Here is a 16,396-nt window from a genome sequence, read left to right as displayed (position 1 = left end):
CCCGTGATGTACGATAAAGAAAAAGAGATTTTTAATACAGCTTACCTGTAAAATCTTTTTCTTGGAGTACATCACGGGACACAGAGCTCCCACCCCTCTTTTTTGAGGACCATTTTGGGAGGCATACTGCTTGCTACAAAACTGAGGTACTCCTCCTATGGGAGGGGGTTATATAGGGAGGGGCATTTCCTGTTTGAGATTGCCAGTGTCTACACCTGAAGGTACTCCATATAACCCATATAGTAATGAATGCCGCTCTGTGTCCCGTGATGTACTCCAAGAAAAAGATTTTACAGGTAAGCTGTATTAAAAATCTCTTTTTTTTTTAGATATTTTTGGGGGATATTTATTATAGCAAAAAGTAAAAAATATTGATTTTTTTTCAAAACTGTCGCTCTATTTTTGTTTATAGCGCAAAAAATAAAAACCGCAGAGGTGATCAAATACCACCAAAAGAAAGCTCTATTTGTGGGAAAAAAGGACGCCAATTTTGTTTGGGAACCACTTTGCACGACCGCGCAATTGTCAGTTAAAGCGACGCAGTGCCGAATCGCAAAAACTGTCTAGGTCCTTTACCTGCCTAAAGGTCCGGGTCTTAAGTGGTTAAAGTAACACAGTGCCAAGAAGCAAAAAAATTGCCTGGTCATGAAGGGGGATAAATATTCCAGGGGTCATGTGGTTAAGCAACAACCTACGTGTTTTGGGGGCTCCGCACTTTCCCTTCAACAGGGCTAAAAAACAGATAATTTAGGCGCATGGATTTGGAAAACCAATATTATCTGTTTTTTAGCCCCAAAGAAGGGAAGAGTGCTGAGCCCCTGAAACATGTTGGAAGTTACAAAATTTAAATCTTTAAAAAGGTCTATACACTGATCTTTTACAAAAATAAAAAAAACTGTTATTTGAAAAAAAAAAAAAAAGGTCTATACACACTGATATATCACTCCCTATTCTTTCAAAACTTCAATAAACTAAACCCAGTTGTCCAAAATGGGATTTCCCATCTTATCTGTTGCATCACTGTGATAGTAAATGAAGGGAAAACATTCTGAATGAGGTTGAAACCCTTGCCCTCTGTGTACAAAAACATTTTAAATGGAGTTTTATGTTAACGGTGAAGCCGATATCACCTGAAATTAATAGCGTCCTGTTTTGTTTTTCAGCACGGTTGGTATGGAACGGAGAATGAGTATTACCTCCTGCAGTTCACGCTCACTGTACGCTGCCTTTTTTACACCAGCTTCTGCCTAGAATACAGCGGACATCCGGGAGATGACAGCAAATCCTTCACCTTTCCATCAATGCTGGCCTATGTCTTTTATTACCCTTTATTTCACAACGGTCCTATCATGCCTTTTAATGAGTTTTCTGAACAGGTATGTATCTTTCTATAGTATGGTTTAGTATGTGTGAAATTACTGCCCCTTATCCACCATGTTATCTTTGTTTCCATTTTGTCTTTGTGTTTTAGACAATCTTATAGCCCATAGCGATGCGTCTTATGTATTCTTTCACTGATCTATACTGTACTGTAATATAGTATATCTTGCCCTTGTGAACTCACACACACACACAATATCTGAATATCTCACAATTTGTTTTGTGCATTTATTTTAAAGCTCAACTCTGGGCTTCTTCTTATCACACACAAGTGCTTTGCCATGGACCCTCCTGTATTTACCGTATTTATCAGCATATACCGCGCACTTTTTTGCCCTGAAAATCAGGGCAAAATCGTAGGTGCGCGGTATACGCCGATACCCGCTTTCCCGCGCCGAGTTTTGAATACTGCGCCGACATATACCGAGCGCAGTACACTCGGGTATAGTCGGGCAGTCTCGGCTCCTTCCGCGCTCACGTCCTGGACATACAGGACGTCAGCGCGGGTAGCCGAGCATTGCCGACAATACACGAGTGTACTGCGCTCTTTATATGTTGGCGCAGTATTCAAACTCGGCGCGGGAAACGAGCGGGGAGGATGCCGGACCCGCCGAAGAGGACACCGGACCCGCCGCAGAAGGACACCCGAAGCCGCAGAAGGACACCCGAAGCCGCAGAAGGACGCCGGACCCGCCGAAGAGGACACCTGAAGCCGCAGAAGGACGCCGGACCCGACAAGGCCGCCGATGGATGCCGCGCAAGACACCAAAACTGTAAGTACAAAACAAACTTTTTTTCCACAGGATTCGGGGGATCTTTAGGGGTGCGCGGTATACGCGGGAGCGCGTTATAAGGGCGATAAATACGGTACTTATTTATTTATTCTTATTTTAAGCTTACCTATCCTAGATGTCTTCAGGCTGCTCACATGACATCTTCTTTCTTTTCTGATCTTCTCTAGCAGTGGATGGTTCTTGATCCATCATTTTTATGTAAGTGTAGGGTTATGGTGATGCCCCCTCAAACAGCAGATCTATGATGTGCTGCACTCACAACATATCCTCAGTCTTCCAGGGTAAATACTGCTTAGTGCCATTTTACCTGAAAGACCTAGTGGCATTATAACATTTTTGCCTGGCACAGTGCTGGAGAGTAGGGTTGTTATGCACCATAGAGTGTAGGGCTCTGGTAATGCCCTCTCACACAGCAGATCTATGGTGTGCTGCACTCACAATCGATCCTCAAAGTCTTCACGTTTGCAGGATCTAACCTGAAATACTGAGGACACCTTGTTGTATAATAGAATTACTGCAGGGAACAGTGCAGGAGTAGTAGGGTAGTATTGCGGCTAAAGCAACTTTTAGGTTTTAAACTGCTGCTAGGTGACAGTTTTATTTTTTGTAACTGGAACCTAATCTGGACTAAATGAAATGGACTTTGGACGGTACAAGTAAATATAGTAGAAAATCTATAGATATATTTATTCATAAAAAAAGAGGATATATGAAGAAAGCAATAATATACAAAACTTTGTGAACAAAATAGTACAATGCCAGCATAACATGCCAGTGTGGAGAAAGCCTCTTGAGGGGGGAGAGGGCGAGCAGGAGTGCCAGGATGCCCACTAACACACAGCTCCTTTCTCTATCTGCAAAGTAGAGAGTGTCCTGACTTGCCTGCTCGCCCTCTCCCCCTCAAGAGGCTTTCTTCACACCAGGGAGAAAGCCTTGCATTACTGTGTGGAGTTACAGACAGAAGAACAGGAAGTGAGGATTTCTCAGAAGAAATAAGGACATTTAAAAGCAAAATGGAAGGATGAGGTAAGTGAAGGAGGACTGCACTAAGGTAAAGGAAGCTATTTAGGGAGAATTTTTTTTCTCTCCTTTACAACCCCTTTAAATCTGAACTCCAGGTTTTGGTACACTTTACATACTTTGTTTGGGCCAGCTTCGCCCAAACAAACGATGTCCCTCACTAACGTGAGGTTTCTGGATGTGTGGTATATACTAGAGTTGCACGATTAATCGTTTAGAGATCGCAACCTCGATTCACCTCCCCACCCCCCGCGCGATCTCCACGGAACCAGCGTGGAATGCAAATGGCGGATATAGGAACTGACGTCAGCAACCGGAACTGACATCAGTTATCAGAGAGCGTGATGCCTGGGCGTGGGCGGTACCACCACGCTTCTCGTCCGGCGCGAAAACTTTACGAAAAGCACAGCAGTGAGTGCGCACTGTGTGTGTGTGAGAGTGTGCACCAGCAGGCCAGGCAGCATGATCCGATCATGACTCCACTCCCGTCTCCAAAACACAGCGAGTTGAGTGAGCTTCCTTGCGTTAAGTTACTACTACAGTGAGTGTGTACATAATATATCATGAACACCAGTGACCACAGTGAGTCAGCTACCCCAGCCAGGCCCAGACCTTGCAGATGACAGTCATTCTATTAAAGGGGGGCATGTGAGCCTGTGAGCCGAGGAGTGGACTTTAAATTTTGGGCAACCACTGTCCCTTATTATGAATATTAGCACAGTCAGCTACCGAGAGTCTGGGGTAGCTGACTGTGGTAATATTGATAATATAGGTAGCTGACTCAGACTGTGGTAATATTCATAATAAGGGACAGTGGTTGCCGGTATTTTAAGTCCACTCCTCAGATTCCCCCCTTTAATAGCCTGTCTGACTGTCAGGCTATTAAAGTCCTTTAAAGCACATGTCTAAGGTTTACAACCAATTTAAGGGGCTACAGCCAAACGCTTGGTATTGATATTTTTTCAGTCAGCGATTGGCTTTCAAGTAGAAGTGATCCGAGCTATTCTAGAGCTGCCCAGTCTCTTTTACAGGACACGTGTGGGAAAAATGTAATAAATTGCCCTGTTAGAAAAGTGGTCGTAAAGGTAGAAGGTTTTTTTATCTTAATGCATTCTATGCAATTAGATAAAAAAACTTCTGTGTGCAGCAGCCCCCCTAATACTTTATCTTAGCCCCATCTCTATCCACCGATGTGCACAAGTGCCTCGGCCATCTGGGACTCTCCCTTCTGATTTGCTGAGACACATCGGCGCCATTGGCTCCCGCTGCTCATCAATCAAAGTCAGCCAATCAAAAGAGAGAGGGGGCAAGACTGCGACTCTGTGTCTGAATGGACACACAGCTGTGGCTCGGCTCGAGTGCCCCCATAGTAAGCTGCTTGCTGTGGGGGCACTCAACAGGAGGGAGGGGCCAGGAGTGCCGAAGAGGGACCCGAAAAGATGAGAACTGGGGCTGCTCTGTGCAAATCCACTGCAACAGAGCAGGTAAGTATAACATGTTTGTTATTTTTAAGGAAAAATATCTAGACCTCACAATCACTTTAAGGGCCATTTCACATCTTTGTGTTGGTAAAATGCGGGTGCATCATTTATGATTCTGAACACTGATCTATAGATGATCCTTCAGCTTCCTCTAATGCTGTCTTTTCAATACTTCGTACCTTGCAAGCTGACGCAGCTCTACACCTAAATTATAAATGATGTACTTTTTCCAAGTGTGTTGCTATGACAAATAATTTTATATACGTTTTTAGATGTGCTGTAAATGAGTGTGGGTGTTTTGATCCGTGGTGAGAGACAACTTTGTGATGTCATATTATAATATATAGATGCAGCTGGGGTGGGCTGGCTGTGCGCATACGGAAATCTCTTAAAGGAGAACTGTAAGGAAACAAATGTGTAAAATCTGAAAATTCTAGTTGTCTATCTGGAGTCTCTTCTCTAACATAGTTACAGTATATCACGTAATGTTTCTGCCTACAGATCTGTTTATCTTTTTCCTTGTCAGCCCCAGTGTCCCTTAAAGTGATTGTAAATGCTCAATTTTGTTCAAATGAAAATAACAAACATGGTATATTTACCTGTTCTGCGCAATAGTTTTGCACGATACTCCTCCTCCTCTTGTATTCCTTGCCGGTGTTCTGCCGAGATGTGTCCCCCTGGCGGATAATGCCCGCCCTGGACTGTGCAGGCGCAGCGCTCTAGCTCCGAAAATTACAGAACATGAAGAGCTGTGCATGAGCTGTAGACTGCCCCTGGCGCAATGAACAGGGCATTGTGACAGTCGTTGCCGCACACTCACGATGCTCGCTCCGAAGGGGGGCGGGTGTATTACAATTATATTGTGTAAGGGGCGGATGCTACAAACTCCCCCATCAACAGTGCAAAACTTTCCCTTCTTTTCATACACCTGCCACCCTTGCAGACGATATAATAGTAATACACACGCCACGGGGGGCATGGCGTGTGTATTACTATTATATCGTCTGCAAGGGGGGCAGTGTATGAAAAGGGCGAGTTTTGCACTGGGAGTTTGTGGCATCCGCCCCTTACACAATATAATTGTAATACACCCGCCCCCCCTTGCAGAGTGGAGCGAGCTTTGGGAGCGTGAGTCAGCGTGTGGTACAATATTGTGCTCATTGCGCATGCGCCGTGTCCAGGCGATTCAGAGCTGTGTTCATCTTCTGCAATTTTCGGAGGTCCGCTGCGCCTGCGCAGGAGGTTAGCTGTGCCTGCGCATGACAGAGCGGGCAAAATCCGCCAGGGTACAATTCTCAACAGGACACCGGCACTCTAAACATCCCCCTGCTGAGTGCCCCAGAGCAAGCAGTTTCCACTCGTGCATGCTCGCTCCCAAGCCCCGCTCTGTGTGTCCATAAGACACTGGCTGTGATTGACAGCAGCAAGAACCAATGGCTCCCACTGCTGTCTCTGAGCCAATGGCTCCCTCTGCTGTCTCTGAGACAATGAGGAGAGAGAGAGCTGCTGCTCTTGTTCACATTGCTAGATCGAGATCAGGCAAGTATAAGGGGGAACTGGGGGGAGGGGCTGCTTGTAGAAGTTTTTTTTACTTAAATGCAGAGAATACATTAAAGAGTTACAACAGTAAAATCAGTCTGTATATGCAGTAAAGCATGCTCTTTATACTCACTGTGGATCCTAAGGGGTTAATCCTCTGCATTGTGTAAAAGGGCAGTTTGATCCTGTCTTCTCTGATCCTCCCCTTCTTCCACAGTCCCCAATTCATGTGCTGATAGAACTGAGCCTTGGAGGCATTCTGCACATGTTTGGTGTGTATTGCTAGAGCGTTTTTTTTTTTTTGGGAGGGTGCATGTGAACGGTACAGGGCCAGTCAGGAATGTCCAAACAGAGGGTAAGGGGACCTGCAGGCTCATAGGAGAGTCAGAGTAGAATGAACTTCTCCTACAAGCTTTAAGGCCGCTTTTACTTAGGGACGCATCCGCTCAGCGGAGTCCACCAGCTTACCGGGGGATCGCTCTGTTGATCTCCGCTCAGCGAGCGGATAACAGGTCCGTCTCTGCTCACTGAGCGGGGAGGGACCTGTCAGAGCCCCGCTGATTTCTATGGGAAGATCAGACGAAAACGGACAGCATGTTTGTTTTCATCAGATCTCATCCGATCCGCCAGACGGATGGCTGAACGTATCGCCATATGTCTGTCTTGATTGGATGGCAGGCGGGTGTCAGCGAACACATCTCCACTGACACCTCCCTGCCAATAGAAGACAATAGGTAGCCCGCTCGCAGGCTTGATGTGTGAAAGGGGCCTAACCAGTGCTCGACCAGACACTGATAGAAGTCACAAGACTGCTATATACTGCCAATGAGAAAAGGTATTTAGCAGTTTATATTTACTAAAACGATTGCATTTCCGTATTCTGTGTACTGTGGGAGACCAGATATCGTGAATACAGGGTCCTGGGTTTAGTAACACTTTAAGGTAAAAAACCTTCTGCACTTTAAGAGGTCCTCTATGTCCAGGTGGCAGGAGAGACCTCCTGATCACATGACCACTGTGATTGTCTGTCACAGCAGTCATGTGATTGGGAGCCAGCGGGAATAGAGGCCCAAAGATGTCTATGACGGCTCAATCATTGTGCTCGGAGCACAGAAATCTCAACCGTCCATGGATATATACATGTGGGTGTTAAAGCCCACACTCTTTGCTGCTGCATATATGCGTTATGTGGGTGGCAAGAAGTTAAGGTAACAAGCGCATGCCCTGCATACGTGCAAGTTATAATAGACTACCCTCCTAGTCTGCTCTTCTCCAGCACTGACAGATCCCTTGCCACCATCTCCTCCTGCACTTCTCCCTGACCAGCGTGTTCTTTCTTCTGCCATGGGTGGCTACTGATGATGTAAACCTTGCACATGCACACTGTGGTTACATCAGGCTCTATTCTCAACATCTTACAGATATGGGATAGGATGTATACTAACAAACAGGAGCATTGCTCGAAATCCCGGTACCTGCCACCCACAGAGTTAGTACTCGCTGCCAGGTGCTGGCTCATGAAGTGAGCCTGTCTGACTCAAAAAAGATCGAAAAGTGTCCTTTTTCACGTGGATAGGGAATCATAAAACACGCTACAAAAAATTCAAATCTCATGTACCGTAATTGATTAACAAGGTAAATCTCTAATTGTTGTGTACAGGGGGAATCGTTTTTTTTTTAATTCAATGTAGTTCCAATTTCTGGGGTATAAAGTTCAGGTTTGCGTAAAATGGCCCGGAGCCAGAGATAATTGGGGTTAATTGGGCCCAGACAGCGATCCCGTGTCATCATATTCCGATCACATATGCTGTGCGGCCTTTTGCCGATGTGCATCCTTTACCAGTCAGAGAGGCTTGCATATTAATGATGTTATATGTTTTGATCCCTGAACAAGTGTTTACATAAAAAGAATTAAAATGTCATTGGCGCTGTTAATGAAGGTTATAACTTGTCTGTGCCGCATCTGCTTAAAGCGGCTCTCTCTGTGCTCGCTGTTTGCCCGCCGCTGTCTTTGTTCATATATTATAGTTAGAAATGTTAATTCTGTTGTTTCCGAGCTTCAGATGGATGTTCTCTCACACCGCATCCAATAATTAGAATTTGCATGTACGCAGTTTATTAGGGGATTTGACTTGCGCTGTCTGAACTTTAAGGTGAAAAGTCACATTAAAGATCAACATTCCTCTAATGAATTCTAATATGTTAAGTTAGAGGAAGAGCTCAGGTTTTGGTCTGGAGGGAAATTTTTGCAAAAACAACTGGGCTAATGTCTTGTGTCTTTATAAATGAAAAAAAAATAACGGTGGCACAAAAAAGAACACCTTGCATTCTCAGAAACTTTAATCCACAGGTGACCCTCTAGTTTGGTCCAATGTTACTTAAAGGGGTTGTAAAGGTTCATCTTTTATTTTCTAAATAGGTTCCTTTAACCACTTAAGACCCGGACCAAAATGCAGGTAAAGGACCAGGCCCCTTTTTGCGATTCGGCACTGCGGCGCTTTAACTGACAATTGCGCGGTCGTGCGACGTGGCTCCCAAACAAAATTGGCGTCCTTTTTTTTCCCACAAATAGAGCTTTCTTTTGGTGGTATTTGATCACCTCTGCGGTTTTTATTTTTTGCGCTATAAACAAAAATAGAGCGACAATTTTGAAAAAAATGCAATATTTTTTACTTGTTGCTATAATAAATATCCCCCAAAAATATATATAAAAAAAAATGTTTTCCTCAGTTTAGGCCTATACGTATTCTTCTACCTATTTTTGGTAAAAAAAATCACAATACGCGTTTATCGATTGGTTTGCGCAAAATTTAGTGTGAACCAGGGCAAAGAAATGACAAAGGTAAAGCTGTGAAAAGGAAAAGAGAATGTTATTTCTAAAATCTACTATTTGGCTAGCTTAAAGGAGTTGCAGAAGGTTTTTTATCTTATTCTGTGTGTAGAAGCACCCCCCTTATTACCTCCCTAAGCTCCTTCTCTCTTCAACGATGTCCACCATCCCCTCAGCCATCTAGTACACTCCTTCTGATTGGCAGCGGCGCCATTGGCTGTCAGTCAGCCAATCAGGGGATAGAGGGGGCGGGGGTAGGTCAGGGCTCTGTGTCTGAATTGATGCATGGAGCTCTGACTCAGCTTGGCTGCCCCCTGTAGCGAGCTGCTGGCTGAGGGGCACTCAAAGGAGGGAGGGGCCAGGAGCAGCAAAGAGGGACCTGAGAAGAGGAGGATCCAGGCTGCTCTGTGCAAAACCACCTGCACAGAGGAGGTAAGTATAACATGTTTGTTATTTTTTTTTTTTAAATAAACAAGCCTTTACAATCACTTTAAGACTCCACAGGGAGTGCAAGGAATCACAGAGTGTCAAATCAGAACTCAAAGCAGATCTTGGAGTAAAATGCAGTGCTTACGTCTGTTCGTAGAGTTACCTCTAAAAAAGTTAGATTCATACTTACCTGCCCATAGAGAAGGTGACATCACACTCCATCAAGCTACATCCTGTAGTATACAGTGCAGCAATATCTCACAAGAAGATGCTTGTGAGTGAATAACTTGTAAAGCGCTACAAATGCGAACTAAATAGCCTAAAGGATTGTGCAATGGATTAGAGCAGTGATCTACAAACTGTGGTCTGGGGGCCAGAGTCAGCCCTTTGCTTTCCTTTGTCTGGCCCTTAAGGCACTGTTCCTGCCACCTACACCAACAATGTGGCACTATTCCTCCCATTGACCCCAATGATGGGGCAGTATTTTTTTCATTAATACCAAAGATGGGTCATTGTTTACTCCCACTGGGCTCAGTCTAGCCCCCCTAAAGTCTGAACAACAGTAAACTGTTTAGAAAGTTTGGAGACCCCTGTACTAGAGTGTCCTCTTTGCGAGATTTAGCCTGCTGTGCAATGTCCGGTAATCTTCCTAGTTGGATGGCGATTTCTTGCCCAGCAATACAGAAGATGGGGGGGGGCAAATATAAATCGAACTTCTTTCATATTGACAGTGGATATTTTAATCGGGGTGTGTGTAGGGGAGTGGGGGGTAATACAGAATACCTGTGGAACAGTGGTCTTTTATTTGTGCGTGGATCAATGTCCCCACCTCAGATGTTCATCTGTATTGCGTATTGCTTCCTTTGGACAGGAGGAGAAACTCTACCATACAAATTTCCTGATGAATAGGCATTGGTGTACATAATTCGACTGCTAGAGACCTCACTAGGAGAAGTTGAGAACTTTGGGGACCGAGAGTTTCTGGGTGTGGTGTCAGCAATTCCAGAATTAAAAACCAAAGACAAGTGGGTTGCGTTCTCTGTGTGTATTTACATGCTCATTTGACCGTTTTACATTTTATTGAAAATTTCAGATGCAGAAACAAGATACAGAATGGACGAACATTCGATATCGTGGATTGTTCATAGATGTGTTGCGTTTATTTCTGTGGTGGTGCCTGGCAGAGCTGATGATCCATTTGATGTATATGCATGCAATGTATAGCCACTACCCTGTTCTTGAAGAAGCCTCATACTGGACCCTTGGTGAGTAGATTAGTTCTTTTCCACTTCTCTGCCTTCAAAGGATAATTCGTTTAGGGGCAAAGAGATGGCCCCTGCCCCCACCCATAACTGGACTTCACAGCAAGGAGCTTGTGGAAGGGCAAAACATATGAAAGACAAAACCAGAGAAAATTCCCAGCTCAACTCACCAGCCGTCTGCCTACCAACCAAAATAACCTGTCCAGCAGTATGAGTTTTAAAACAGGGGTTTAGTTGGCACACATTTGCAAACGCATGCATAAGCTGCAAGGCCTCTTCGTGGCACCCAGTATGCATTCTGATGGATAGATAAGGGGCAGATGGGCCTGAGGGTAGCCCAATCCACCTCAAGACCCCTTTCACACTGAGGCACTTTGCAGGCGCTATAGCGCTGAAAATAGCATCTGCAAAGCGCCCTGAAAAAAGCTGCTTCTTTCACTTCAGTGTAAAAACCCGAGGGCTTTCACACTGGAGCGGTGCGCTAGCAGGACGGTAAAAAAAAGTCCTGCTAGCCGCATCTTTGAGGTGCTGTAGGAGCGGTGAATGCACCGCTCCTAAAGTGCCCCTGCCTATTGAAATCAATGGGCAGCGCCACAGAACCGCTGGCAAAGACCTGCTGCAGCGGTGCTTTGCAGCTGGTTTTAATCCCTTTACTGCCGCTAGCAGGGGTTAAAAGAGCCTGGCTAGCGGCCAAATAGTGCCGCTAAAGCGTCGGTAAAGTGCCGCTAAAAATAGCAGCGCTTTACCGCTGATGCCCCCACCGCCCCAGTGTGAAAGGGGCCTTAAGGCACAAGGAGCTCATTAGACACCCAGCACATAGCACAATGGCAGCAAAGGTACCCAGTGTGTCCACTGACCAATGTACACCCACCTGCCCCTTATCTATCCATTAGAATGCATGTGCTTTCATTGTGGAGACCCTCATGAATTTAAAAGCTTAGGACTGCAAGTGATACAGGGTGCTGTGAAGAGGCCTTGCAGCTTACGCATGCATTTGCAAATGTTAACTAAACCCCTGTTTTTAACGCATACGGTTGGACAGGTTAATTCGGTTGGTAAGCAGACTGGTTGGTGAGTTGAGCTGGGAATGTTCTCTGCCATTGTCTTTAGTTAACTCGTTTAGGGGGCTGTGCTGATGGACTTTGGGCTTGTGTGAAATGGCATCAGTTTGAGATGCTTCTGAGATCATTCAGAATTTTTTAATGCGTCGATTTGACCTGCAGCTTATTTTTTTTTCTGAACTACATTTGACCAGCTTCAAATAAGTTTTGCATTCCCATAGACCAAAAAAAAAAAAAAAACAACAAACATCTCTTGCTCCGCAAGTGATAGCTCGGCAACAATAAAAATGGTACTTCACATCTCAAGGGATCTCACTTGGAGCCTTGCTGCCCTCTAGGCATGAGGGTGTGTTTGGCCTTTATAAAAAATGAACAAAAGAGGGCGCACCAGCCTAGGGCATTATCCCACATACATTTATTAGAATGAAATCATAAGAACTACTCACAAGCATTAGAATAAAAGATCACTTAAGGAGCCACTCGTCCGTAGGCCAAATATCCTATACGCAACAGTCTCTAAACCATAGGGGAACGCTCACTAGAATAAATAAAAATCAATTCAGATCATTTGTTAAAGTGACACACAAAAAAATTAAATAACAAACATATCATACTTGCCTCCACTGTGTAGTTAGTTTTGCACAGAGTGGCCCCCGATCGTCCTTTTCTGGGGTCCCACGGCGGGTCTCTCGCGGCTCCTACCCGCAAGAGCTAACCCCCTCTGGGAAGCTCTATCCCGAGGGGGTTAGCTTGCGGGCACGCTCCCGTGCCATACAATCGGCGTCCATAGCCGCCTAATTGTATAACTCGGCCCCACCCCCGGCAGCCGCTTCATTGGATTTGATTGACAGCAGCGGAAGCCAATGGCTGCGCTGCTATCAATCTATCCAATGAAGAGCCGATCAGGCAAGGGGAGAACGATGCAGGATCACGCCCTCGGAAATTCAGGGCTCAGGTAAGTAAAACGGGGGCTGGGTGGGGTTGGGCGGGGACTGCAAGGTGTGTTTTCACCTTAATGCATGGTAAAAAAACACAAAGGTTTACAACCCCTTTAAGTTGCTATGTTTTTTTTGATGTTTCAAACATTAGCAAAAGGCCCAAACTATCGCATCATGCCGTCCAAATGAAATTTATGAATTTGATGTTTTTGTTAGAGCTTATTTTGGATTTGTTCAATGTGTAACTAAATGAATCGCACATGTCTAATCTGTTCTTTGGTTGCAATGGAGTTCTTCTTTAATGTGCTGTTGTGTACAAGGTGACAGGGCAACTTTAAAAGCTAAATCGCCGTATTTAATATGCAATGCAGCAATGATAGTGCACGCCAGAATTTAATTTGGAGAGGAGTGAAATGGAAGCCGAAATCTGGCTTTTTCTAGGATTAATAAGGAAAAAGCGACTGATTATGGTGTCTGTAGAAGTAATGTGGCCGTACAGTTCACTTACAGGACCACTCAATCAACAGACGGTGACTTTTAAACAGTGGCAGCCGTGCTGACATCTCAACTTAAAATATGCAGCACTGATTAAAGCTGTAATTACTCAACAAAAGAGCTGGAAAGAGATAAATCACTGGCATTCCATGTTGTTGTGATCATTTTTGCCTAGCAAGTACAACTGCATTTGAGGCTGGGATCCAGTCCAGTATATTAAAGCTCAACTCCGGGCACCTTCATTTTAGGCCCCTGCTAAACGTACGTTCAGAGGCAATTGGCTGCTTTTTTCAACTGCTCCTGAACTCATTCAATGTTATCCTATGTGACCATGTACACAGTCTCATTTATTGCCGTTTTTAGGCAGTTGCGTTTTAACAGTGTTTTTTTTTTAAAGCAAAAAAATGGGTTCAGGCGCAGAAGATTTCCAAGTTTTCAGATGCCAAACGCAACTAAACACGATAACCCGCGTTTAGCAACGTTTCGTTTATAGGCGTTTTTCGCCATTTAAAAAAACGCTTTTAAACGCAAATGCGGCAAAACTGACGTTTTAAACATGGGTTACTATCTGTCAATTTTAATAATTTAGGAGCAGTTGTAAAAACGTCCCGTGTACATGGAGCCTTATACTTTTGGATAGCTTAAAGCGGTAGTAAACCCATCCTGTGCTATTTCCACCATATCAAGCTTTTCTACCTCATGAACGAGTTGCTCTGTGTAAAACGCTTCCTACCATATCCCTTTTTGTGTAATCTGTCCTTTCCTAAACAATAACGTAATCGGCACATACGCAGTTAGTCCCGTTTTTCCGGCAGGCTCTTCTTGCCGGAAAATTGCTGTGTACATGCCGGGCCTGTATCATTTCCTTTGGCTGACATCAGCCCAGAGATCCCGCGACACTCCCACGCTGAGAAGCTGATCCTAACCCCATGTGACTCGCTACGTCACAGGGGTTGGAGCGCAGAGCCGAGGACAGAGCCTGTCTGTCTGAAACAAAAATGAGGCTTGGCTTCAGAAACTAATGGGCATGTGCGGTATAATGGCCACAGAAGAAGAGTGAGGGCGGGAATAAAATACAACGGAGACTCGGAAGACAGGAGTTATAATGGCAGAGGCTGAGTACATGCAGAGGCGATCATAAAAAGAAAATCTTTTCAAGTAAGAACGGTCTATTTGCATAATATATGTGGCGCATAGCTACTAAACAGCAACATGAAATTGCATATTGCTGATTTGGGGTAACATTATCTGAGTTTACTACCACTTTAATATTTGTGTAGCTCTGCCCATTATAGCTGAACTCCCGAATCGCCTTCAGTCTTGCACGGTTGTACAGGCTCCTCTCCTGTACTGAAATTGCTTCCCCTGATTTCACTGTATACTATGAGCTTTCTCACAGTGTGCAATAGAAACTGCAGCAAGTCATATAGAGCCCACCTCATTTGCTGACTGAAGGATAACTAGCATCCCCTGGCACTTTCCTCCCCAGCCTGACTGTCCCTGGTCTAGGCTGCTCCTTTTATTCATTGGATTTTTTTTTATATATACAGTATACATTTTTCAATGATGGATGCTCAGCATCATGTGTGGGCACTTACCAACCTGCCTTGGAATCCCCACTTCTTTAGACTGACATCCACCCGTCAGGGTATTTTGATATTTATATAACTTCTCCCAAAACCCAGCCTCCTGTCTGCATCATGCCTGAGGGCTCTTGAGAGGAGTACTGAGGAAGGGTGCTGTGATGTTTTCAGATAGCTACATACAGCATGTCCAACAAAAACAAAGAAAAATACCCAGCTAAACTTACCAGCCAGCCTGCAACAACCCGAATTGTCCTGTCTAACAGTTTAAATTAAAAACAGGGATTTGCAAATACATCTGTAAGCTGCAGAAGTAGTGACAATGCACCCCAGTATTATCTGTGAACCCCATATAAGGCTCTGATTTATCCTCACTTCCTGTCCGCTGGCAAGGCTTGTCAGCTTCTTTCTTGTGGTTGCAGGAAATACATTTGCATTGTCTATGGCCTGCCTTAGTATGGCGAAGAGTGACCTGAAGTCTCATGGGATATATGATGTTGGCATCCCAAGAGGCTTCGGATGAGGGATCGGTAATTCATGCTAGTTATCAAAAAGTGAGGGGCTGGGACTCGCACAATAAGATGCTTTAAGTAGATGGATAGAGTTATGCCTTACTGACTTTTTCCATCGGATATTCCGATCGTGTGTAGCCCCATCTGAGTTTTTTCATCGGAAATTCTGATGAATTCCATCGGAGTTTAGATATAGAACATGTTCTATTTTTCTCCGATGGAATCCCGTCGGAATTCCGATGTGATTTGGTCGGGCAAAAGTCTGATCGGGTGTACAAGGCATTACAAATTCTTTGGCGGATATACAGTTCATATGTGTGTATTTACCTGTAGTTCAGCTTTGGTTCCTCTTAATTCCAAAGGTTTAATGGTGTCTTACCATGACCACCCCATTTCTCACAAGTCATGGTTCTGTCTACATTATGCTCTAATTACTCTTCAGTAGAGCTGCACAATTAATCATTAACAAATCATGATCTCGATTCAACCCCCCTGACCATCTCCAATGCATAGTTTGCCGATTCTTTCATATAACAAGTGGAGAGACTTTATCTGCTCACTCAGCTGTCAAAAGAAAATATCTGGGCAGTCTGCCAGTTCTTAACAGGAAACATTGTAACTAACCGCTTCCTTCTTAGATCAAAGGGATACATTTATGTGTGTAAAGAAAATATCTGGGCAGTATGCCAAGTTTGTAACAACATGAAACATTGTAACTAATGCTTCCTTCTTAGATCAAATTTCTTACAGTGTTTCCCCGAAAATAAACCTGGGTCTTATATTAATTTTGGCAACCTAAAACACACTAGGGCTTATTTGGAGGGGGGGGTGTCTTATTTAACTATGGTATGTACAATGATCCTGAAGTGGTTGTTGTCCTAAAGAAAATAAATCCTTTTCCTTTAAAGCATGATAGATCTCCTGTCTTCTCCCCTCCCCGTCAGGTCAGGAGTCAGTATTTTGATGTAAAAAGCATCTTAAAATACGGTACCTTTCTTGCAGCTTCCCTGGCTGTCGCATGGTCTGCCTGGGCTCTTCTCTGCTCCAGGATCCCCGCTGGCTTCGGCCTGCT

The 16,396-nt window shown here is 44.5% G+C and overlaps 1 protein-coding gene across 1 annotated transcript in view; it reads left to right on the top strand.

The window, feature by feature from the left end:
* HHAT (hedgehog acyltransferase) overlaps positions 1-16,396 on the top strand; it is a 375,962-nt gene that overhangs the window by 64,166 nt on the left and 295,400 nt on the right. Inside the window, exons 6-7 of the mRNA XM_040351495.1 lie at positions 1,164-1,376; positions 10,567-10,738. Coding sequence (XP_040207429.1) covers positions 1,164-1,376; positions 10,567-10,738 — 385 coding nt within the window. The remainder of the gene's footprint in view (positions 1-1,163; positions 1,377-10,566; positions 10,739-16,396) is intronic.

The sequence above is a fragment of the Rana temporaria genome, chromosome 4 (assembly GCF_905171775.1).
Source record: "Rana temporaria chromosome 4, aRanTem1.1, whole genome shotgun sequence".
Lineage (NCBI taxonomy): Eukaryota > Metazoa > Chordata > Amphibia > Anura > Ranidae > Rana > Rana temporaria.
The sequence above is the reverse complement of the archived record's forward strand: the minus strand, read 5'-3'. Positions and strand labels throughout refer to the sequence as shown.